Raw genomic sequence first — 27162 nt, 5'->3', positions numbered from 1 at the left:
GATTGAGCTTATCCCCTCAGTGTTTACCCCCTATTCCAAACAGGTAGCAGAACTTCTGAAATAATGAAAACATTATCAAGGTAGCTTTTCTAGCCCTACCTTCTTTCCTTCTTTTTTCTTTCTCTTTTTCCTTTCCTTTTTTTTTTTTTGAGAGAGAGAGAGGGAATCTTTTTTTTTAATATATATATATATATATTTTTTAGCTCTTGGTGGAAACAACATCCTCCATTCTATCTTTATGTGGTGCTGAGGACCGAACCTAGCGCCCCACACATGGCAGGCGAGCGCGCCACTGCTTGAGCCACATCCCAGCCCCTAGCCCTACCTTCTTTTTACTTCAGGAAAATACATGCATGGAATTCTAATAACTTGTAAAACTAGAATAATAAAGACAAAAGACTTGGATTTAGTAGCATATATATTTAATATATTTCCTTGTGGTTATGGTTACAATAATCAATGTCTTCCTAATGTAATTACATGGAACATTAATCCTAGTGTTTATCCTTATATATTCTTATATCAAGACCCCTTTGTCAATGAGGATACTTGGTTTTCATCTTTAAACTTTTGTACCATTCTCTTTTTTAAAATAAAATAAATAAAACCCAATTCGTATCATAGTAGTCTATGAAGTTTAATCACACGTCATATTTTTCCCAGCTTAAAACCAAATAAGCCTAAATATAAACATAATCACTAAAGATAAGTAATTCAAAAATAGGAAATACTAATAAGTAGGTGGGAGACATTTCTATTAAGTTATTAACCAGAAATATATACACAGCATTGAATAGTTCAAGATCCAAAGACAGCAGTGAACCAATTGCTGTTTCTTATTGGGAATTTAAATGTTCCTCTAATCATCCTTTACAAATCAGAAAGAAATCTACAAATATCTGAGTCTAAAGCCAAAGCTCTCATCTTAATGAAGGAAGGAGCACTGTATTATGCCGATTTTATTAAGTAAAATTTTTTGAAAAGTTAAAGATGTAATTTTTTTGGTAATTTAATCCAAAATTTTATTAGTGAACTCTTAACGATTATTCCTGATTGCAATTAATAAAATTTCCATAGCAGGTCAACTCATTTAAGTGCAATCTGTAATCATTTGGACTTTAACATGATGGTTATTACTTATTACCCTGAAACCAAGCAGCACAATGAGATATTGATTACTTTTAACCTTTAGATCCAAGGATTCAAGAAAGGTCAGAGGAGGGGAACACTCTACTTCTCTCAGCTGGTAAATGGATAGCCTTCAGGAGAATTCAAATGATTCCCATTGGCCAGGTAGACCCAAGATTAGTTTATTTTCTGGGTTGACAGGAAATGATGAGACTTTTTAAATAGCAGCACATATTTAGTGAAATATTACATTTATATAACAAAGGGCCTCACATGTGCTTTACAATTCTGCAAGTCTCAGGCTGTGAGCCCTTTACCAAGTTTCGTTGGAGGCAGCATCTTTGTTGGAATGAGATATTAAACACAGTACCTTTTATTAGAATGAACTCATTTCATCAGACTTAAGCTCTCTTGGTAGGTTCCCAAAGGTTGAATACAATTATTGGTAACTGTTGGTCACTCGCATGTCTTTTGGTTTCCATTTTCCATGATAGCATTTAGAAGTATTTTTCACTTTTGTGCTACTGAAAAGCAAGGAGTTCTAGGCAGGGTCCCGTAGAATCACAGGCAAGAGAAATATAACTGTTATGTGTTAGATTAATTTGCAGAACACTTGGCATTATTATTGCCAAGTCCTCAAATTGTTCCAAGTTGTTCCGGAAGGTTGTTATTAATAGTATGTTTTCTGAGGAAAGTTCTGTCTACTTTTGGAACTGCATTTCTGTTGCCAAGGAAACTCTTTTAAGCAGAGTTTTCTAGGAGCACACTGCTGCTTTTGTTTGCCAGTGTCCTATTCATATCATCTAAGTAAGCATTTTACATGCACTAGCCTTCAGTCCCAAATGTTGAAGTTTTAGGCCATTTAAGTTGCTTTTTCAATCATGCCTGTTATGATTTCCCTCTCCCCCTTCCTCCTAGCTTCTCACTCTCCTCCCTTCATCCAAACACCCTCTCTGTCCCCACCTTCTGCCCACTCTCCCTCCAACATGACCAACTCTTACTATTCAAGGCTTATTTTTTTAAACAGTTGCATTAAAGCAGATAGTTTTCATAGTTTGATACATTAACTTTAATTTGAATAATAATTCCATAGGTTGTAGCATTAGTCCTTCAAGTGTTAATTATCTTTTCACTCTAAAATTAATGTAGTCATTTCCTACTGACTCCCCTACCCCATTTATTGAAGTGCTGAGGAAAACATGTCATTGAGTCCTGAGCCAGCCCTGTTGTTGTGATTAAGCTGGTCACATGGCCCATCTCTGCCGAAAGGAGGGCCCTGAGAAAAGGTGACAAAGACAGTGATTTCCTGTCAGCAAAGAGTACGACAGGGCTGTCTAGAAGTGATGCAAATGAGGGAACTTTCCCCACGGCTTGTTTGATCCACTCCAGGCCAGAGCCGGCCAGGCCAGGGAGAGAGGGAGCAGCACAATGCTGCAGAGGCCAGCTCAGAGAGCCAACGCACCTTCCGGACAGTAGCTCACCCACTAGAGACAAAAACTGCTGGCGAGGCTTCCCTTCCTTGCCCCTCCATACACAGAGCCAACTATTTCTTGGCATCCTATTCTCTTAGCATCTTTTTTTATTCTCCCTTCTTTTTTAAAAAGTGATTCAAATAGGAATTATAAGATCCAGCATGAACGACATTTCATGTGACATTCAGAAACCACGTTCATCTACCTTTTCTTTTCCTAAACAAACATTGCAGGATGTTTTACCTTCTCTCACACTAAAAAAGAAAAGGAAAAGACAAATATATTCAAGTGTTCATACCATTGATTCATCAAAGCTCAAATTAGCATAACAGTTAATCTAAAGGCTTTTGAACTTTAATAAAAATGGAACAACAAATTCATTTCTAGATAGGAGAGAGTCTAGGTTTTTCCATTCTGATCACTTAAAATATGACTAGATAATGTTATTTGAAATATTATAATAATTATAAGCATATTCTTATCTTAATGGAGTTTTAATCTAATATACAATTAGGCTATACAATTAATCTACTGGGAAAGAGGTAAAAATTATCATTAAGTTCTTGTGCTTGATATATCTAGCACACTTTTACCTGGACTGCTTCAATAACTAATAATTTGTTTAATTTTGAACAATCAAGGTAGAGATGTAAAACTTGGTGCTGAAATTCCAATATAAGACCTAATTAACAGGATTTAATTTTTGATGCATATTTCTATTCTATATACTAATATATGAAAAAAACCTAAAGTTAATGGATTTTTTTTTTAAGGCTGGCTACTATGACCTGGACTATATAAAGCAGATAGCATTGCATTTTTAGAAGTTAAAGTTCTGTCACAAAGGTATCAAGACACATCTGAAATTATTTAGATCAATTCAGTCCAGAACAAAATGAAAGCAATCCATTCCAGAGGGTTGAAATTTGTGAATTTATAAAATATAGGCATAGCATGATTAATCTGTTTTCTATAATCAGTTCATAGCTATGACAACATCATTTTGGCATCAATAGTGATAAAATAAGAAGTCAATCATATCCCATTTATCTTCTTTTTACTCTATATTTCTTATTCTTCAAAAATATCTAATCGTATTCCATACACATTTCTTTTAAAAGTAATGATGTTTGCCGTTAACACATACCCAAATTCTTTAGAGTAATATTTTCCTCTACTCCTTTAAAATTTATCCTTTCCTCTGATAACTATTACTTTCTAAGCCAATTTTTCTTTCACTGCTTAGTTTTTAAAATTTATTTGTATTTTTTTAGCATTTTCTTACCTATTTGTCCACCTGCTATTTTAATTCATTTCTGTTCTCTTTTCTGTTTGATTAACTCTGAATTAACTGATTTTAACTGCCCCCCACCCAATGCTTATAGTTCCCTCTCACTTTTCTAATATTCTCTTCTTTTCCAACATACAATGTTGACATCCTGTCTTAAATAATCCCACCTGGTCAAACTATCATTGAAAGGAGCCAACTTTTGGTGTGAGTTGTACTCAAAGTCTCTGAATATTACCTGGCAATGGAGACAGAGAAAAATATTTAGTTCATGTGCTAGAAGTATTATGGTTACACATTTACCTGTAAGAACTATTCTGTTCAAAATTTGCCTGTTATATTATTCTAAGCTATATAAAAAGTCTAAAAATATTTTCATATCTAAATTTCAAAATAAAGTTAATTTTCTCAAAGGAAGTTATTATGCTTTTTTTCTCACAGAAAAAGCAAACTGTGTAAATGAGCACATTTCCCCTTTTGCTTTCATCATGAGGAAACTCAAACTTTAAGATTATCTTTATGGGCCATATAAGGCCTTACAGTCTATATGTAGACATATCAACTCTTCTCGCAGAAATAGCCTTTAATCTCTATATTTTCCTTAGTTCTGATTTGTTTGTTTGTTTGTTTTAGAAGGGGTCTTACTATGTTACTCAGGCTGCTCCTGAACATTTGGGCTCAAGCCATCCTCCTGTCTCAGCTGAGACTATGGGCATGCACCACTAGCTATATTCTTGAAATATATTTATTATTTTCATGTGGATTCCTAATCTCAAATTCATAGCAAGGTAAAATATATTTAATATGTTTAATAACCATTGTATTATGCAAAGTGAATGTTCCCTTTCCTTTTACACATAGGACATGTTTGTATACTACTTATATCTATGGAGGAACACACAGAAAACTTTCATTTTTCCCATAAAATGCAGAACCATATAAGTAACTAACCTTAAAATTAAATGTACAATTTTCAGTATAAGTTTCCTGCAATCATAAAGGTCTTAGGTGAAGTGGATACTTATTTCATACTATTTTTAAGCTTTAACTCCTTGGAAATCATATAATCTTTTATTGATAAGGAACAGGTAAGGAATTCATTCAATAAACAAATATATAAATGTGTTGTTGTAATGAGCTTCATACCATCTGAAAATAATTCTTGTTTGATTAGAACAATAATTACCAAGAATCAACTTCTTAATTTGGCCCCTGAAATTAACTTTTGGACTCTGGAATCCCCTACCAACCCAGGATCACTAGGAGCTCTGCAATCTGTGCTCTGTAGGTAGCAGAGAACTGGCAGTACTACTCTGTGCATAGGTAAGGAGCCCCTGAGAAGGCACTTCCTTAAAACACTACAAAGCCAGCTGTGATTGCCAGGGACCACATATATCACTGACAGCAGCCAGAAGCAGCCTGAGATACAATTCTCCGATCATTGATACTTCCAGGTCACTCAGTCTATAAAATTTATAGGATGGAGGAGGAGGTGATTGAGCTTCCCTGAGTCCAAGAATAATGCCATATTTGATCTGTAGAAATGAAAAAATTGAGTTTTTCCTTTGCAAGTGGGTTTTAAATATTTCTCCATTAATAGTTAATGCACACACAGACTAGCAGAGTGACAGCTCCCTGTGATTATGAATTCTGGCTTCGTAACTCTAGTCCAAATAGGAGCTGAACTTTCAAAATCACAGTGGTTACTTTTGACAAATTAAATTGTCCTACTTAGGAAGGTAGAAAGAATGACGAGAAAGAAAGTGAGAGAGTGGGAGCAAATTCTCTTTGGATGTGATCCACAGACTGAGGAAGGAAGAAATGAGAAAGGACGATGTTTATATTTTCTAGGATGATGATACTGCCAAAGTTTATTAGAAAACTGGTACAGAAGGTTACTATTCAGATATAGCGTAAGACAGAGAGTGGGTAGGGAAGATGTTGGTAGTATAGTTCAACGTCTCCAAATTAAGAAGAAAATATATTTTAAAGAATGATTAATTTTTAATAAGAATTAGGTTGCTCTCAAAACCCTGTAGTTTAAAATTAATTAGGAAAAAAGGTCTTAAACATCTGAAGATCCGAAAATAACAAGAAATGGTTTAAAGAGAATATGCTCTATACAGCTCAATGTAGTATTAAGATTTCTAAATATTATTTTTCTCTATGAGTTTCTGTGTATTTTGCAGGCTTTCGGCAGGCAACAAGTGCTTCACTTAGGAGGTCTGGGGTATTTATCTGTAGTTCCATATCTAGGAGTTAAGGCCATTTGATTTTCTAGCAGAGACAAGAATATAAAAATAGATAGTCAAGAAAACAAAAACAATGCCAAAAATAGCGAATAAGCTTTACTTTCTGTGACCAGTAGAAAATCTTATTAGATTTTTTTTAACATGACATTTCTAAATGTATACCTTGGGGGATCAACTTGGGACTGTACACAAACATAGACATGGGTCTAGACATAAGGATCAGTGCCAGAAAAGGAGCTGGATGATGAAATACAGTAACCCAGGAAGAGCACAAAGGTTCCAATGCAGTAAGAGCAGAAATGCTCATAGTTTCCTGAAGATGTTTCCATCGTTTGCTCAGCTGAAGATCTCCCTTAAAAGTTTCACCATCATTCTTTCACTTATATCAGGTATCAGCAGCTTCATTTCTAATTGTAAATTAGTTTTTTCCTTTTCATGCTGGGGATTGAACACAGGGCCTTAACTCATGTCAGACAAGTGCTCTGCCATTTAGCTACATCTCTAATCCCTTAATTTTTTTTTTAAATTCAACAACTATTAGCTCAGTATCAACTATATAGAGTTCATATGTATAGAATACAAGTGCAAGGCATTTGTGTTGGTGTTAAAAAGTATTTTATGAAGTGAAGATGATATAAATAGGTTAGGATGAACTGGAAATGCTGTGAAATGGGTTTGGGTCCTGTTGAGTTGTGACAATGACCGGGAAACATGCCTAGAAAATGTTCTGTAGTACAAGGGATGGTACCACAAACTGATAAAAAGTTGCCTTAAACATCAATGATGTTGGGGCTAGGGTTGTGGCTCAGTGGTAGAGTGCTTGCCTAGTGTGGGTGAGGCACTAAGTTTGAACCTCAGCACCACATAAAAATAAATAAATAAAAATAAAGGCATTATGTCCACCTACAACTGAAAAAAAAAAACTTAAAAAAATCAATGATGGTCTTCCTTTTAAAATAACATCTTTTTTGGAAAAAATAGTTGTAATGGACATAATAACTTTATTTTATCTATCTATTTATTTATTTATTTATTTGATGCTGAAGATAGAATCCAGTGCCTCAGATGTGTTAGGCAAGCACTCTATCCCTTAGCCACAAACCCAGCTCCTCAATGATGCTCTTAATAAGAAATGTTGATCAAACATTTATATATTTGGAGGCCAACAAATATGATGATTAAAGATAGTTAAGGCAGTCTCAAATGGTATTTAAAACCTAGGAAGGCCTGGGGACCAACTGAGAAGCTTTACTCCTTCAGGGGTCTCTTTGATCAATAGGCTACCAATTCCCCTCCCCCAAGTCATCAGTTTAGCTGATTCCTGGAAAAGCAGATTTAAACAGAGGAATGGGATATTGAAAATGTTGACCTAACCTGGGATCCCTGGGGATTCTTTGGGAAGAACTGAAATTAATTCTTTTCAGTCAGTTTTTCTAATTCAGGAGGCACCCTACGTTCTATATGAGTCCTTAGTCGATATCCTCAGGATTGCTTTGGAGGTTTCCAAACCTCTGGAATATTTTCTGGGCTCTCATAGAGAAAGATAGTACAGACTTGTAGTATCTGCCCTTGGTTTCTAACTCAATCTTTGATTTTGCTTATAACTCAAAGAGAAGTTAGTGCTGGTCTATGTTGAGCACCTCAAAGCAGAACGATGGTGACAGGACATGAGTCACAAATGAAAAAAACATAGTATAGAAACTCTCTGGAAAAATACTATACCCCAGAAGCACTGAGTGGGTGGAATAATGGCCTTCAATGTGGTAGAATAGGAATTCTCAGGCAAAGCACTTACAAGGAAACCACAAGAAAAAGAAGACTGCACTTTTTGTTCGATGATTTCCTATTAATTGTGATGTAAATTATATGAATGTGATTTTGACAAAGAATAGCACTGTTTCTGAAAAAATAGTGGCATATGTGCAAAATACAAAATGCATCAAGAAGAAAAGAAATGTTATTTGGCATCATGAGTGCAATAATTTCTGAGACAGTGGCTTAGGAATAAAATATTTTTCTATCACAAAATTAATATATATTTATAAGTATTTTATATGTAATTACTGATCCTGACATGAAATGTGAAATTACCTAGCTTTACTCTAACAATATGTTATGCCAGAAGATGCATTGGGTAGCTTTGTTATTAATGTGGACAGTTATCCATACAGGACACAGCTAACAGTCAACAAACTTAATCAATGTTGGACAGAATTCTTTAGAGAGTTAAGTGTCCGCATGTGCTGAGTCCTTGGGGAGCTTATATCTTCTCTTAACTAAGGTGATTCCCAAGGGACACTAATTAAAGTAAACCAGACTCTTGAAAAGTATAAATATCTCTATTTAGAGGAGGCACACATTAAAATATATTATTAAAGAAAGGTAACTTAGAATACTAAAACTGGAGAAGAAAGAAGACAACTTTTATTTGACCTTGAATGTACTTCTTATTCTATAAGAAAATTTGAAAAGCTAGAGGGTAGTTGTTTCTTGTCATTATACTGTTGCTGATTCTGTGGTTAGTTATTAATTTTATTTTTTATGATTCACAATCTGCTCTTTGAAATATGCCATATGCTCAAAGCAATTCAAGGATGACAACTGTCAGAATTACTCCAATAAAAATTGCCTAAATGAGGAAGATTTACTGCAGTCTGATATTTCAGTGGAAAGTCCCTCTTCTCTCTCTGACAGCTTTTTCAGGCACTGTGAATCTTGCAACCATTTTTTCAGTCAAAATCACTATGGTTGTTTTGTACGAACTTCTAAGACTATTTAAATTGAACTGGTAAAACATATTAGGCTAAGAGTGAATTAGCAGACACAGAAACAATATAGATAGTTATCAGATGGATTGCCTGCAATCAATATGTGGGTTCTAAACCAGTTTTCTTAAATCACATGAAAATGTATTGACTTAATATGACCATGTCTTCTCTATGTATCACTAATGAACATTAAATTGGATGAGCTCCATACTACGTCAATAATAAACCAAACTGAAGGCAAATTTCTTTTTTCTCAGGAAAGATCTGAGAGGTGGAAAGAATTCACCTGAATGCTCCAATCAAAATACATTTTGTTAAATGTTACCAGTCCATTTATCCTTTGTTTTGTTTTAGTCTATTTATTAATGCAGTTTCATTTATTCCTATTCATCTTGCAGATAAATCTTTGTACTTCCATAGAATTACACCAAATAGAATGTGATAAAGGGAACTTTCTTGCAATTATGATGTCGGTGCAGCCTGTCAGCACACAAGGGATGGAAATGAGTTTGGGGACAGGGAAGGGAATTCTAATAGACACCATGATACATACAATGAACGCAAAGATATCCTGTGAGAGAGAGAGAGACTTGTCAGGCTAATCAGATCTTCCACAGCAAGGTAAAGGCAGGAAGGGTAGCTCTAACCTTGTAAAGATGCTGCTGCTGCTCCTCTGACATCATCAGGTCGTGGCTGTCCATCACGAGGGACTCCATGTCAATCAGCCAATCCCAGAGCTCCTGATATTCTGAATCAAAGTCCAGAAGCCTGAAGATAAGGCACAAAATGTATTATGCATAAATACAGTGTAGTTGTTAAAATCTCATATTAGAATAATATATTCTTGAAAAATCATGATGTTCCTAGGTGATACCTATAAAAAAGAGAAGGGAAAAATTCTGTGTGGTTACACAGTGGATAAAATAGGAACTCAATGCTGTACCACTGACACCTCTAGATTCTAAAACGAAACATGTAATTCCAATGCTCATACCTGAAACATGTCATGGTTATTTCCATCTTTCTGAAGGTTTGTAGCACATGAACAAAATGATCATGACCATGTCCTTGAAAAAGAATATTGCCATTTAACAGACTGAGAAACAGAGGATCAGTGATTTGTTGACAGTTTCATGGTCCAGAAATTTGGGTAAGAACAGCACCTTCAAAATTTGAAACACTTTCCCATCTACTAGATTTTCCATAGACAATGCATCTCAATAAATTTATGATTAAGATTATTGACTTATATTTCTACAGTGATAATAAGATATTATCAGATCCCAAATGTTTATTTCACTGGAAAATGACTCAATCACTTATCTGTCCTTCTGCTGTCTATCTGCCTATCTCTGCAAATATATATCCTATACTTATTGTCATGGATGAGTAGCCAGCATTTCAACTTAACACTCAGAGATAGGCTTGAGTGACTCTGGTAAGCCAGTGAGAACCAGTGGCAGATCCAGTATTAGACAGGTGTTCCCCACAGACATGTAGGAAACAAAGGTAAGGACAGGAAGTCAAAACAATGAATCTTTGAATAGCCAGTAATCATTAAAATTCAAAGGAGGATCACTATGGTTTTCAACAAAATAAATCATTAGAATAAGGAGCTTAACAGGATTAATGTGATTCTCTATTGAAAGTCTGGTGAATAAGTAAAGCCCAGATTCTTCTAAAACACTGTGATCAGAAAATGAAAATTCAGGATGAAAAACTATGACTTTTTCTACCCCCACCCCAAATCATCCTCCTAAAAGAAGTACTACAGTTTTATCAAACAGTAACTGAGCAAAACGCTATCGGTACTAATGCAGTAGGAGCCTCAGGTAGGAATTTGGATTTATCAGTTGAATATTGAATAACTACCTTGTTCCTTTCTCTCTATATATTAGACTACTTTATAAAAAATGACTCTCCACTTCTAATAACTTATAGTTTAGCCTTAATAGATCTGTCAAGAAATTAAGATGTGCCTGGTGATAGGGAAACTGGATCTGGAACTGTCTATTTTATTTTAATTACTTTACCATCAAATAAAGATCCTTGGCCAAGAACATAAGCACCCAAGGAAAGGGTGGCTAACATATCGAATTGATCCATAAGTGTTTACTAAATGCCAATGCTAGGTATAGATAATGTTGTCATAATCTTTATTAAGGCTATGATAGCCTAGAGCAATGTTTTTCAGACTTAAATATGTACATGGAACAACTAAGAATGAAGGTACTGATTCTGTAGTTGGGGGTGGGGAAAGCTTGTGATTTTGTGTTTCTAACAAGTGTTGGCAATGTTGTTGGCCCAGAGATCAACCACATTTTGAGTAGCAAGGACTTCTAGTATCCAAGTGAAATCTGAACTAGTTCTCTGTTTCAAAATACTACAACACAACAGCAGCAGCAGCAACAACAAAACCAATCACTATAATGTGGCAAATAAACCACCAGTCTTTCTTTATTAGTGCTGTGACTAATAAGGAGTGACTAATAAGCATTTGCTGACACAACAGGTTTAACCATTTAGAAATGCCTCCTGAATTATGGTCACCATTTCTCTTGCTTTTCACCTTCCCATATTTGAACCATAAAGCCACGGGAAAAGTGAAATGGCACCCACAAAATTAGAAAAGTATGATCGGGAGGAATACTAAAAGTAAAGGGAAAAGCTCACTCTTTTTAATTTAGTGGACTTGGAGAATAAGAAGGCAATGAAGGCAGGAGGAACAGGTACTCTAATGTGTATCCTCTCCTCTTTGCTGAAGATTTAGAGGGGAAAGCCAAAAGCACAAAAATGTCAGCTGCACTTCCTACTAAGAACTCTAGGGTGAGATTACGCTATAGGATGTCCTTACAATAAAGTGGAGTAGAGATGTTATAGTTAGAGCATGGGAAAGCATTTTGGTTAGGATTACCTTTGCCACTGAGAAACTAATGTGACTCCATTTTTGAGAAACCAGCCTCTACCTCAGAGCAAAGCCTGTCCAAGGAAGGGGGCGTGACCCTGGTCCTTGGAAAAACTCACAGAGCACTCCTGGGCACATAGCCACCCTGCTGAGTTGTTTGTCTGTAAATAACAGGAGAGGTCTGTGGCACCAGGTGTCCCTGACTCAGTTAGGCTAGGTGAGGACCCATAGCAACCTCCAATCATCATGAGACAGGGAAAATACCTGGAATGCCAGATGACCCCCAAGTAGTTTATGGTGGTTGATAACATGTTGGGAAACCATGTAGTTTAGCACATATACCCCTCATGGCCTAAACCAATTAGTTCAAACGAATCCCCCTCTTGTACTAACCAATCACCCTACCCAACTTGTTCCCGCCAGTGAATGTGCTAATCAATGTTAAGAGTTGTTGTTTGACTTTCCCGTGGTATGGAATGATTTTCTGTGTGATGTTGTGATGCATAGAATATTCCCCCAAACCTATAAAATCTCACTGAACAAAGGGCCGCTGTGTCAGGAACAGTTGTGAGTCCAGGCTTGAGTTTGCAATAAAGACTCTTGTGTGACTGCATTGGATTTGGCCCCTGGAGATCTACTGGGGTCCCACGAATCTGGCATAATACCACCATTCTCTGATTCCCCCAAGGAAAGACTCCAAGATTCCTAAAAGTTCACCTGGTAAAACTGTCAGAGGCATTGCCATGGCAGCAAAAGCACAAAAACCAAGGACAATCAGGTAGTCCTTTGTAGCTAGACCTCAAGAGAGCTGGGAGGGCCAGTGAGGGCTGAGATGTAGCTTGGTCAGGAAAAGATTCCACTGGGGCCTAACTGAGCAAGAGATAACAAAAACTAGACCAGCCACAGCCCTCTACCTTATATGCCCGCATAAGACCCATTTCAACAAATCCATTAGCCTGTACCCAAGCACAGTGTTAAACTAGGGGATCCGAAAGTACCCCAGAATCACAAAGTCATATGAACACCTATTTGCTCAGATATCATCTTGGAGAAAAGAATGAAGAGGAAGAGGAAATCTGAAAACTTGAGCATTATCTCAAGAAATTGTTCCTTAGAGAGATTATTCTCTACAGAGAATGATAATTAATTAGAGAAGTAATCATGTCTTTAAGAGCCTGAACTCTGAACTTTATATTATTGTTGTAGGGATTAAACCCAGGGATGCTTTACCACTTAGCTATATTCCCAGCCCCTTTTATTATTACTCTTATTTGTTTTGAGACAGCGTCTTGCTAAGTTGCTCAGGGCCTCCCTAAATTACTGAAGCTGGCCTCAAACTTAAGATCCTCCTGCCTCAGCCATCCAAGATGCTAGGATTACAGGCATACACCACCATGCTTAGGCTCAACTCCAATCTTAAAGCAAGTTTTTGTTTTTTCTTGCTTTCCCAGGAATATGAGTATAAGATGTATCACTAAAATTATCAATCAGATAGAGAACATAAAGAAGCTCATTTTCTTTTTGTATGTTTATAGTAGAGAAGAAAACTTTGATCGTGACTAAGTAAGTCAAAGGCAAGGGACAAATTTATTATCTTTTCACCTGCAGTGTCCAGCATAGCACCTGGTGATTATGATGAATTAATGTAGATGATGAAATCAAAAACTTTCAGTAGGGCAAGGATGACTTAAAAGAGCAGTGAGTGATGGAGACAATATTATCTCATTCTCCAAATCTAGTGCCAAAGCAATCAGAGCAACATGCATAGACTTTCACTCATTCTGTAGGTGAGATTTTATGTTCAGTATATGGAAATGGCACATATGCTTACTTAAAATAATTATAAGTAGTGGATACTCAAATTAATTAGTTGCCTTTCATTCCTTTCACCTCTTCATCTTTTCTACACAAAAGTTAAAGGAGATTTATGAATAAGATAATTATTAATGAATAAATTTCAAATAAATGAAAAGTATATGCAGGATAATAAAACACTCTGAACCATGGAAATTTTTTCCACAGGCTCTTTACCATGCCTTCATATATATTGAGCTTCTCCTTTCTATTTTTCTCCTTATTGAGGACCTGAGAACAAAAGACATTTCTTTCAGATGAATGCACCAAGAGTTCTCAGACAGCCTACACTTGATCCAGCAAGCAGTGAATGAGCCTAATACAGATACTCACCATTTTTCTAGTCTAGTCTGTTTTCATCCTAGCTAAAAATACTCAGGTTTGATATTTAATGTGCTAGGTACAGTAAATACTTTGGTACCATATTTTGGTTTATCAGTGTAGAATCAACAGCAATATTCCAAATAACAAATGCTTACAAAGTTCTGATATGAGAAGATAAAAACTCTTTAAAAAATAATTTGCTCCTGATAATCTTGGCTATGTGTTAATTTGAAAATTTGGAAAAGGCCTGAGATTTTTTTGAAGATCAAGTATTTAACTTTGTGGCAAATTAGAAGTAAATTACTAAATTTCTTTGTTGATTTTTGTGAAAGCTTCTGAAATGGCCACAATTTTATATGCACATTATTTCAAAAAACTGCTCAAGTAAGGAAGCAGATAACTTTCCTATTTCTGCAAAGGTAATATGTTTTTCAAGTGATTTTATAAAATACAATGCCTTCTAGAAAAGTGCTAGCTACTTACTATACAAGTAAATAGAAAAGATCATAGATGAGTGAACTTTGTTTTTGTTTTGGTTTTGTTTGTTTGTTTGTTTTGGTACAGGGAATTGAACCTAGGGGTACTTATCCACTGAACCTTAATATTTTATTTAGAGACAGGGTCTCACTAAGTTGTATAGGGTCTCGATAAGTTGCTGAGGCTGGCTTTGAACTCACAATCCTCCTGCCTCAGCCTCCTGAGCCACTGGGATTATAGGCATGCACCATTGTTTCCACTCAGATGAATGAATTTATCAAGGGTACTATATAACTAGTTAGCAGCTTGATATCACATCAAAGAATACACCTATTCTATTCGCTGAATTCAGAACCAGATTCTGCTCTTGAATTTCTAGTGACAAATGCCCTAGGTCCCTCTTTTTAGAAGGAAGAGAGGCAACTGACATTGTGGCAAGTAGCTGGGAATCTTAGGGGATGTGAGGGTATAAATTACTCTTTTAGAATGACTTTCCTCATAAAACATACTTTGTAATTGCGTTTGGGTTTATTACATCAACTCAAACACTATCATGTGATCTCTGACTTTCAAGGGTCTGAAAGCATACCTTTTAGGTATTCTACAAATATGTTACATTCTTTACAAAAGTGGTAAATTCAAATATACTCTCATAGAGAATATTCATAAAGTGGATATGAAAGCAAACACACTACCAAACTTGTATTATTTTTGATACATTTCCTTAAAATTACCATATACCTGATCTTAAATAGGTTTACAGTAAAAGAGAAAGGTTTTGTTTGTTTGTTTGTTGTGGTAATGGGAATTGAACCCAAGGTTTCATTCATGCTAGGAAAGTCCTTGGCCACTGAGCTACATCTGCAGCCCAAGAGTTAGACATTCCATTGGAGGTATAATATCCTCATTTTAGAAAATTTAAAAGCTTAATCATGAGGAGAAAAACATATTCTAACTCAAAGTCAGTTTTTGTTGTAAAAATAAAGAATTTTCAATGTTTTAATGTTATAATCAAGACTATGGAGCAATAGATGTGCAATATTTTCTTTAGTGTTTGTAAGTTCAGGTATAACTACTATGGATGATTGCCAAGTATTTCCTAGCATATTGCCCACCATTCTACCATGCTACTTCAAAGTTAAAAAATATTCTAGGGTTTCTCATCAAAGAAACAAAATAGTAAAAGTTTAGTATCATTTTCTAAGATTGGATGGCAATATATTATTTGTGAGGCTGGCATAGTTTAAGAAATAACTCTTCTTCTAAACCCTGGTGGGAGTTATGTTTGACTAGCTAAGTATTTGAATACATAAATGCATTCAGCCTTTGGTATTTAAAGTGAGCATCATTAACTCAATATTTCAACTTAAACTTTGCTTAAACGATAAAGTTTCACCCAAGTGAAATCAATGGGAGGTGTGTGTGAATATATGAGGTTTCAGCTTGGCCCACTGAGGAATTTTGATTAAAACAGACAACCAAATTAAGAAACCATCAAAATAGAGCAATTATTGGTTGAAGAAAATACTAAAAAAGTCCTCACAATTTTTCTACCTCAGGCTGAGTATGTACGCACACACACACACACACATATACACACACACACACACACAAATTTAAATATCCATCTTTTATATGCTTAATCGTTCATTTCACACTAACACATCTAAAAACATCAGGCTGGGTCCTGAAATACCACCTTGCCTATACTGGGAGTTCTATTAAATGATCCAATTTTCCTAGCTTCTTTAGCATATTGATTCTTTCCCCAAATATTCACTAAGTATTCACTGTTCACATTATTTGAGCAGGGAAGTTTGCCTCTGGTTTTCAAAAAGAAACTAAAGAGAGTGGTAAAAAAATCTTGCAAAAATATAGTTTAAGTGTTTTCCTGAAGTAAAATGCTAATAATAGATCAGAATTTCCCATCATCCTCTACTTCATGTGGGATGTAAGCAAGAAGAGAGATATATAACAGTGGCACCTAGCCCAATCATAATATCATTAAAGAATAAAATTTAGCTTTCCAGACATGGAATCTGATATGTGCAGTTGCATGCAGAATCCCTTTCCACTCTAAACATATTAAAGTGTGGACACTAATTTACTATTTTGAATGAAAATTCATGAGCAACTTCCTCATGAGAAAAGCAGCCTGCCTTTGCCATTAATAAATAAAAAGGAATATGGAGTTCTTTCCAGCAGTAATATTCTCAATTTTCATATATACCCATGTACATGTGAAAATGTCAAAGAAAAATAAAATCATGCCTACAAACTTGCTAATAACTGGCCCTACTTTCTCAAGGACCATCTGTCCACAAACACCTATAATTGAAATAAAATGCATAAAGTACCAAAATAATCCATAAAATTCTAACCAACAGGATTATTCATAAAATTAAAAATAGATTTCTGGGTATATTTTGAGGATTCTATTAGGCTGTCAGGAAATCAAACCCTTATCCAAATTGTCAGATAATATACTGGACTAAGTTCTAATCCAAAGAACTAAGAAACATTCTGAAAAACGTTAGAATCAATACTTGAGCAAAGAATTGAGGGACCTGCATTTCAGAAGACAAAACAAGAGTTAACTTTAAAAAGCAAGAGATAAGCTGTCTTATATCATCTTCTATCTGTATATTAAAGGGACACAAGATCCAGACCTTCTCCTGGCACACTGGTGTGGGTTAGGCAGCTCATCCTTTTGTAAAATAGGTCTTTCTGGGTTAAAGAAACAAATAAAATCTCATCAGTAGAAATGGGTCCAGTAGTACATTTAAACCCATTGGATTCATCTATCTGGGTCCAACTGATTTTCAAAGATTTCATAGGTGATAGAGAATATTTACTCTTTGTGTTACAGAATAAACAAGTAAACTGAAACAATTGTCTGTTGGCCCAATCTCTAATAAAAGCCTGGTAGCAGAAGTCATATGAAGCATTCTCAACACAATGTTGTCTCCTCCACTGGGGCTGACCCCACCTAGAGAGTCCAATGCTGAGACTGAAAGGCTTAGTTACTTACAGAACTGCTTTTACTGAATTATGCTTAGACATCACTTCTGTAGCCCTACATAAAAAAACTGCTTTGGGTATTTGGTTTCTCTTATAGAGATATAGTATTTTCTCTTGGGTGTGAAAAGCTTAGCACCAAATCATGGCCCTTCTTGAGGCCATGCATAGAATATATTTTACTTTGGGGCTTGGTATGTAGCTCAGTGGTGAAGTGCTTGCCCAGGACAACACCCTGGGTTTGATCCCCAGCACCACACACACACACACACACAAATTTACTTTTGCCTAAATTACTTCAGTCAAACATTTATTCTGTTTTATTGTCAATATTTTTTTAAGTTGACTCAAATCCTTTGTGGAAGGAGATGGGGGAACAAATAGGGAAATAAATGTTAAAGAACGGAGTTAAACTCTGCACACTAAATCTTGGCAGATTAAGTTTATCCTAGGTGTCTTCTTATTGTCATTCTCTACCTCTTCAAAGGGTCCCATCAACTTTCAGAAATTTGTACAGAAACCCATCATTGTTATATACATTTATATAGTTTTTTAATATATATACACATATATTATATTTATACATTATTATTTGACATCACTATTAATTTGAGGTCTCACTTCCCTAGAAAGCAGTCTTCTGCCTCTCTGGCTTGCCCTTTGTTGGCTCCTTGTATTAGATCACTATAGTGGAAGACTATCTAGGTCTACAGTTATTTTAATGAATTTTCCCATTAAAACAGTATAATATCAGGGTTGGAGTTATAGCTCAGTGATAGAGTGCTTGCCTGGCATATATGAGGTACTGGGTTTGATACTCAACAAAACATAAAAATAAATAAATAAATAAATAAGACAAATATGTTGTGTCCATCTACAACTAAAAACAAAATTTAAAATAGAACATAATATCATAACCCCAAATTATTTCTACTGGTCACATTTTGTTTGTTCCTTTGAGCCTGGAAAGACCTATTTTAATAATCACACAGTAATCAAAATATCAGTTATTTGGGAAGTAGCCCTGTACTTTTTGCTCCACTTTTGTTTTATTTTCTTCCTTCCTTCCTTCCTTCGTTTCTTTTCTGAGTCAGGGGTCTCATTATGTTGTCCAGTCTGGTCTTGAATTCTGGGGCTCAAGTGATTTTTGAGCTTGCCTCAGTCTCCTGGGTGGCTTAGTCTATAGGCACATACCACCAAGTCTGCCTACCTGTTGCTCCTTTTGACTATATGCTACATTGTGATCTTGCTATTTAAGAATAGCAGAAGTATAGGAAAAAGGGCCTGAACTGAACACTGATCAACTAGATGTTCATTAGAATAAGATAGGGCAAGAGTTGGGAGAAGGAAGTACAAATACAGGATGGAAATGTTTACTTAAGTTAACTGGTGACTTAGGTATCTTAACATTGGCACATGTAGGAGATAGAACGTCATTTATATGGCTGGTGTGTACCCCCAAAGAAAATTTTATATAACAATGTTCCAAAAATACCCATGGAGCAGATATTCAGAATGGTCAGTGTATGCATGTTAGAGAGAGAGTGAGCAAGAGAAAAAGAGACTGTGAGTGAGCATGAATGTTCACCAGTTACCCAGAGATGCTTGTGGCCTATTCAAATGAAAATCAGAAAAATCACAGGGCAACAGTGAAATCCAAGGTGATTACATCCCTTCTCAGGTGGTAAAAGTTACTTGATGTATCTTATTGCTCAATTAATTTAGAGAAACAAAGTTGATCTTTAATCAAGCAATATTTTAAATTCTGATTTATTTACTTTCACTTGTCAATATAATTTCTCTTTAGGGATGTTTTACATACATTTGGGTATGTGTGTGCTTTCACACCAATCCAGGGGTACATCTTTTCCTAAAAAAAATTTACTCATCTAGCCTGCCAAACTTTTAGCCTTTTATCTATTTAAAGTTCCTTTCATTCAAACTATTACACTAGGAAATAAGCAATATATACTGTTTGGATATGGAAATTTATGCTAAAACCTTGCACGTTAAGGAGTGACTTACTCCAATATTTTTAGATATAAGATATAAACCTCATCTATATCTTCCCAAATTTCTATAGACATTGCCTGACTTCCTTCACTGCCAGAGAAAGCCTTGCATGTGGCTGATGAGACTGAGGTATCTTATAGAATTTCTCCTCCTTGGGGATTCCTCGTCATTTTAGGATGAAGAGTCAGGCATTATCTCCATGCCTCTATGTCAACAACATCAAATTATTTATCGCGATTCTTGACATACATGCTCTACACATTTACTCTCATGACTGAAATCCTCACCCTCCCTCTCCCTCTTCTAATGGCTAAAATCTAGGCATCTTTTAAGATAGCTCCATTGTTCCCTCCTCCCTTGTCTCCATGACCCACTTGAGGCAGGCTGGATTAAATAGTCCTCCCCTTCTCAGTACCCCTATAACACTCTATATATTGAACTTTGTACATTGTTATACAAGGTTGTGTTGTGTGTGTGTGTGTGTGTGTGAGGTGGGGGGAGAGAGAGAGAGAGAGAAGTGGGGGTAGGGAGGGAGGGAGAGACACTACACTGAGGATATGAGGACTGTGGAGATTAAGTCTTATGTATCTTTTTCATTCCTAGCACCTCTATTAATCCCCAAACTAAAAATCTCAATGTCCAAGCACTGTTTCTCAAATTTCAGTATCAGAATCACCTAGTGTTGGTCTCTACTTCCAAATTTTGCAATTCAGTAGGTCTGGAGTGGAACCCAGAAATAGGATTTCTAATGAATTCCTAGGAGATGCTGATGCTTCTGGTATAGAGATCATGCTTTGAAAACTACCAGAGCGGGTTCTCAACCAGTGGTGAACATTACACATAATCACTATCATCCACTCCCACCTACTAAATTAGAATTTTCAGTAGGGTGGAAAGGCACACTTTTTCCTCCTCCCTTCCTCCCTTTATCTTTCTCCCTCTTTCTCTCTATACTCTTTCCAGCCTTCCTCTCTCTCTCTCTCTCTCTCTCTCTCCTCCTTCTTTCCCCTCTTCTTCCTTTTTTCCTGGCTTAAAACCTTCACAGATGATCATCATTATGAATCATAAGCTCAAAATTTAACTCCAGGATCTGGACTTTATCTTCTTCCAAAGCCTTATTTTTCACACCTCCTCCAACTTTCTACCCTGCTTTCTAATCCTATGACACAGCAGGCAATTGAATGATTCCAGACCTTTGCTCCCTCTTTCCTGGCCCCATAGCAGTTTCAGTTATTAATTCATGCATACATTCATGAACCCATGCACATTCTGAGCACCTATCATGTGTCAGGCACAGATTCAAGGAAATAATGTAGCAGGGAATACAATGGATGCAGCTGTGCCTCACAGAGTCCATCTCATTGTTCTAAGCCCCAGGAGCACCCCTGCGTCCCCTTCTTTCTTACTGCACAGGTAAATACTGACTTAATGTTACACTCTCTTGTAGACTGTAAATGCCATGAAGGCAGGAACTTTCTCTGTCTTTGTGGATGATCAATAAATCTGTTTCAGATTAAATTGAAAAGCTCTTCCTCTAACATAGTTCTTCTAGATCATTTCCAGAGCCTTCTCTCCCTGCTGTCTGGTCTGACCTGCTTCCCCTCAACACAGTCTGAATTGAGCTCTGCCTCAAAGAGCCTGTGCCCTAACACACACAGACTCAACACTTAAAATCTTTATTCTATTTTGTTTACAGATTTTTCTCCTCCTACCAAACTGAGCTTCTCAAAGTTTGGAGCCATTTCTTTTTGCCTTATTAATCTTTGCATTTTCATATAGAACCTAGCATATAAAGGGAACTTACGAATCTTTGCCAAACTCATGTATGCATTTATGTTGTTTCTTCTGGGTGGGGGGTATTTTGTTTGCTTTTTTCCTTTCCTTTTTATTGGTGCATTATAATTGCACATAATAGTGAGATTCATGGTTACATATTCATATATGCATATAATATAAAAATAAAGTTTGGCCAATTTCATTCTCCAGTAAATTTGTTTGTTTGTTTGAGACAGGGTCTCACTATGTTGCACCAAATAGCCTTGAACTCCTGGGCTCAAGTCATCCTCCTGCTTCAGCCTCCTAAGTAGCTGGAACTGGATATGTGTGCCATTTTGTCCTGACTTATACTTGCTTTGCATTGTTTTGTACAAAATTCCTTGTAGTTTTCATAAAATCTTCAGATGTTTTCATCTCTCTATAGTTGGAAGATACCCTAACTCAAATTTCATAGGTTGGAATATACACAACACAGAATTTAGAGTAAAATGTTTGTCAAGGATATAATTGAAATCCTAAGAGAGAGGGAAAAGTGAGACTTTTTGGAATAGCTTTTGCATTCTTGACAGGAAGTTGAATTGAGGACTTAGCTCCACCTTAAGCCTTCTATCCTGGATAAGTGAGGCACCCAGACTTTTCACTTTTTAGGCCTCTAACTTATCAAACTAATAAGATACTACATATGATCTTAGCCAAAAGGCCGAGATGCAATAGGCCTCTAACTTCGACATGGAACAAAAGACATGTTTTTTTTTAATATAAACTAAGTTTTGACAGCAAGTAAGAGGCTACTTAAATGAATTAAATAACACCTTTGAAATTCATTACAAAATGATATCAGACAACTTCTTGATAGGAACAGGTGCCTGAAAAAGAGATGGTTATGCTCTACAAAATACAAAGAATATAAGTGTTCTTAATAAATTATGTTCAAAGCATTATGTTATGTGCATAGTAGGCCCTCAATGAATATTTATTGGATGAAAGACACAAAACAATTAAATCTAAAATTACTGGCTTCTGTTACTATTGAGAATCACCAGAGTCACACATTGCAGGTCCTCCAGGAGCCATGGTTTCACTCCCTGATGCTGGAGCCAGTGCTAAGTGTCTCCACAGGTAAACATAGCCTACTATTAGAAGTCATTCAGCTTTACATGTGTTCAGGGAGATCATCCTGCCACACATATACATGACTGCTAATCATACAATTCATAACTGAATATAAGCTGATATGTCACCTTAATGCACATCTTTTCATCAAGCTGGAGAAGTTATAAATTCATTTCTACATGATATTATGATTATAAAATTTTTGCAGAAATTTAAGATCACTATTTTATGTAGCAACTGAGTCTTCCTTGAAGTAGTATTAGATATTTTTCAATTACACTATAGTACATGTAATTTAGCATGCATGTAGGCATATATGAATTTTACTACCAAATTCGTTTTCTCTGCAGTATATTGGATATCTGTATATGAATGGACATTCTAGAAAGCCACATTATTCCCATAATTACTTACTGGAAACAATGCTCATTCTATGTAACAAAAGGAAAGGTTAATGAAATTTATATATCATTGGAGCAGATAATTTTACAAAGCTATATTCTTAAGGCTTCAGAATGAATGATTTGACTGTGGGAGCAGAGTCTTAGGGGCAGGATACCCCAGATAACCTCACCCACATGCATTTCTCAAACAATGCTTTTCTGTATGTAAACAGAAAATAGAAAGGAGTATATGGTTGTTGTCCTTATTATTAAGTATCTGGCTTTTCTTCAGTGCACTTTTAAATTTCTGCACAATACACAGCCTTCAGCACCCCAAGGAGCATAAACAAAGGATATCAGGCAAGTTCACCTACTCCCACTTCACAGAACAATGCTTGTTGTTAACTAAGCAATTCCCAGGGCAGATTTATGATTTGTGGAGCCCAGAGTAAGTACTCAGGTTGGGTACTTGGAATCTGGGGTCAGAAGCATGTGGTGCTGCTTAGTCCCCGGGGCTTTTAAAAAACATGAAAATGTGACCTAAAGTTTATGCCTGCATGTACACCAGAGACTATTTAGGCATTTAGAGAAATTAAAGCACATAAAGATCTCAAAACAGTTTATTGTTCATGCTCCAAGATTTAACCTTTTCTTTCTTACTGCTGCTATGGTTTTTCTCTGGTGAATAAGTGTCTACTGAATAAATAAGAAGAATCAATTATATATATATTACATGTCTTATAAAAAATAGACTGATAAAACAACAAATCACATAGGTAATTAAATATGAAAATTTAAAAAATTTGTCTGAATTTCATAAACAAATTTATGATTATGATTTAATGGGATCAAATTCTGTTTTTATAAGACAAAATTTGTAATCTGTATACTTAATTTAACCCAAATTTCGTATGAGAACTGTAGTTCCAGTCAGAAGTGAAGTGCATAAAAAGGCTTCTTTTCTCCCAGCCTCTTTAGGAAACATTCTGGTTAGAGTTACATTCTGTTATAGTTTGGATGTGATATGTCCCCCAAAACCTCATGTGTGAGACAATGCATGAACATTCAGAGGTGAAATGATTGGATTATTACAGCCTTAACCCAATCAGTGAATTAATCTTCTGATGGGGATTAATTGAAGGTGGGTAGGGTGTGGCTGGAGGAAGTGGACATTGGGGCATGCCTTTGGTATATATTTTGTATCTGGCAAGTGGAGAGTCTCTGTCTCTGTCTCTGTCTCTCTCTCTCTCTCTCTCTCTCTCTCTCTCTCTGATCATAATGTGAGCTGCTTCCCTTCACCATACTCACTCATCTGCCATGATGTTCTGCCTCACTGAAACTGAAACTGTGAGCCCCCAAATAAACTTTTCCTCCTTAAAATTGTTCTTGTCAGGTCTTGTGATCACAGCAGTGAAAAAAACTGACTAAAACATATCCCACAGTTTTATGTTATGATAAAATTTTTAAAGTAGCTCTTTTTTTTTTTTGTACCAGGGTACCAAAAAACCACTGAGTCAAATCTCTAGCCAGTGGTTTGTTTTTGTTTCTGTTTTGAGACATGGTCTCCCTAAGTTGCTTGGGCTTCACTAAGTTACTAAGTTGCTGAGGCTGGGTTTGAACTTAAGATCCTCCTGCCTCAGCCTCCCAAGCTGCTGGGACTAAAGTGGCTTAAGAGAATCTTTTCTACCCCTTGTTGTCTGGCTCAGGTATAAAAAAGAAATTGACTACTATTTCTATTTTTATGAATATGATTTTATCAAGCCATTAAAACTTTAAAATAATTAAATTTCATCACTACTCTTTCACTCTTTAATAATCACCCATTAAATATTAAAGTTGAGCCAGAAAAGATAATATAAGAATATATATACACACAGTATATAACAATGTTTTTATAATTTTAAAGAAACTTAGAAATGTTTAAATACATGACTTAATTGTTGAATTGCATGGGTAGTTAGTACTATATAACACAGCCATATGTCTCAGGCTGAATAAAATTCTTGATGGGTCAATGAAGCTGTTGGGTCCCTTCACATACCATAGACAATTTAAGTGCTAGTTTACAATTCCAGTTAATTTTCTGTGAGGCTAAGTGGCTATTCCATAGTCATTAAATAATTATTAACTATGTTATTGAGGAAAATTATGTCCTACCAAGTTCCCAATAAAATTCTGGTGTTTAAAGTTTCCATAAATAGACTTTAACATAAACCATGAAGCTTCAAAAGGGGGAAAATACAACAAGAAAAAAAAAACTATAAAGAAGAGAGATCAATACTATTCACACAATGTTTTTTCAAAATACTCATAAAATTGCTTTTTACAAAATAATTATAAAGTTAAGAAGGTCTGGGTTAAATGACAGAGTCTGATAAAATCCACAGCCTTCAATTCTGACATGAAGGGAAAAGAACATAAATGCCTGGTCTACTGAGCTTTCCCTTGTCTGTTAGCTAGGGAAGAAATGCCTGCCTAACATCTACTAGTGCAAGGTCAACGAAAAAGTAGATTAGTGAGAATAAAACAACAAAAAGAACAGTCCCCTACCCATTGCTTCCTACTGAATGAACTTTTGACATATCAGCAAACTCTTCTTTTCTCTTGCTGCTGCTGGTATACTGTTCGCTGTACAGCTTGAGGGACATCTGCTCAACAGCATCTCTTTGTGCTTCCAGGTAGCATAGCTGAACCTCAGCCTGGAGAGAGAAACAAAGAGGAATGGATGCTTTAATCCAGAAGGAATGCATTTCAAGTGAGGTGTAACAACTCAAAAAATGGGAATTGTTCACATCATTATATGCTCCTTTTGGGGTTGGATTTAATGGGATCAACTGGGCATATTACAGGATTATATATTAGAGCTGAATCTTGTAAGTTCTTCCTTAAAATATGACCCAAATAAATGAACTCTTGGAAGACTCAGTAAATATCACAAAATATCCCTGAGATCATAATACTGTATGATAAAACTTTACATAAAATATCTGTAAAATTTTTTAATAATGATCTTGTTCACATTGTCATATATAATATTTATTTTTTTTTAAATTTCCCCTTCCAACCCAGAAACTGGGAGATTACACACACACACACACACACACACACACACACACACACACACATATATATAATATATATATGTTTTTTAATTTTCTTCCATAGAAATAAAAAGAGAAAGAGAATAATTTTTAAAAGTCCAGTATTAATTATAGTACCTCTCCAATGGTGAAAATAGGCTTCCTTTATTACTTTTTTTCCCTTTTGATTCTCTGTATTGTCTTAATAATTTTAACTCAAAGGAATAGTAATTTTGGTTACATGCAGGTTTGGATTATTAAATCTTTCATAGTTATTTGGGCTTCCTGTAAAGAAGAGGTAGTAAGTTCACTATGCTGTTTTCTATCAAACCAATGCATTCAAAAGAATGCTGAATAATATTTGGCATGGAAATGTATTAAATAGATGCTTTATTTATTGCAGCTGTTATAATCCCTGTGGCTTTAGGGTTCCCTAGAATGCCAGATGAGATGGAGAATGAAGCCTCCTCAGGGGCAAACTTGTCCATGGTAAAGAGGAAGGGACAATACTGAGTTCATGTACACCGTGGACCAAAGCACTCTTATTTTTCTTTTAGTGTGATTTACTAAATCCAAGCACATCCACTAACATTTCTAATAAGCCTTAAGACTTCTATTTTTATTAATAGTCTCCTAAGAAAAACAGTTGTGGGTCAGCTGTTGAATAGTCACCAGAATTCTACAAAATGTAAGAAAAGTCAAGGAAGACATGACCTCTTCTTAGTCTCCAGAGCCAACCAAAACCTTTTATCTGATCTATAGTTTTACAGAATAGACTAAGGAGAAAAAAATGTTATACAATGGTGGCTGCTTAAAAGGCTGAATTAGAATTCTGTGAAGAAAAATGGTTATCTTGTAAGAAGTAAGGTCTCAAACTATTCTAGAATTTCTGTTTTTTTTTTTTTTTCCAAACAGCTAATTATGAGTGCTCTCCATTGCTGAGGAAGAACTTAAAGAAACAATGTTAAATATTATAGTTACACAGTTAAAGTTTCATAAAGTAGTTCAAAACTAATTTGTATATTGGTTCATGTGAACTTTTCTTGCTTAGACCAATTGGCTTGAATAAGAATAGAGACATCTGGATTAAGAATTATGTCTTAACACTATAAACAAAGTATAATGTTACATGGAGTATATCCAGTTGGGAATAGGAGGTGTGACTGGTGAACAGGACAAAGGAAATGCTAAATCCAGTGTTATTTTGCATCTTTATTAATGATGTGGAAGAGGAGTATGCAGAATGTTAATGGCATATATAGAAGAGTGCAAGCTAAGAGGTTTGCAAATACCACGGGACCTGGAAGAATT

General features: G+C 35.6%; 1 protein-coding gene across 3 annotated transcripts in view; it reads right to left on the bottom strand.

The window, feature by feature from the left end:
- Akap6 (A-kinase anchoring protein 6) overlaps positions 1-27162 on the bottom strand; it is a 500764-nt gene that overhangs the window by 125275 nt on the left and 348327 nt on the right. For all 3 annotated transcript variants that reach the window (XM_076850183.2, XM_076850180.2, XM_076850182.2), the window contains exons 8-9: positions 25322-25470; positions 9556-9676 (exon numbers count right to left, since the gene is read on the bottom strand). In XM_076850183.2, the coding sequence (XP_076706298.2) occupies positions 9556-9676; positions 25322-25470 (270 nt within the window). The remainder of the gene's footprint in view (positions 1-9555; positions 9677-25321; positions 25471-27162) is intronic.

This window comes from Callospermophilus lateralis, chromosome 3 (assembly GCF_048772815.1).
Source record: "Callospermophilus lateralis isolate mCalLat2 chromosome 3, mCalLat2.hap1, whole genome shotgun sequence".
Classification (NCBI taxonomy): Eukaryota; Metazoa; Chordata; class Mammalia; order Rodentia; family Sciuridae; genus Callospermophilus; species Callospermophilus lateralis.
The sequence above is the reverse complement of the archived record's forward strand: the minus strand, read 5'-3'. Positions and strand labels throughout refer to the sequence as shown.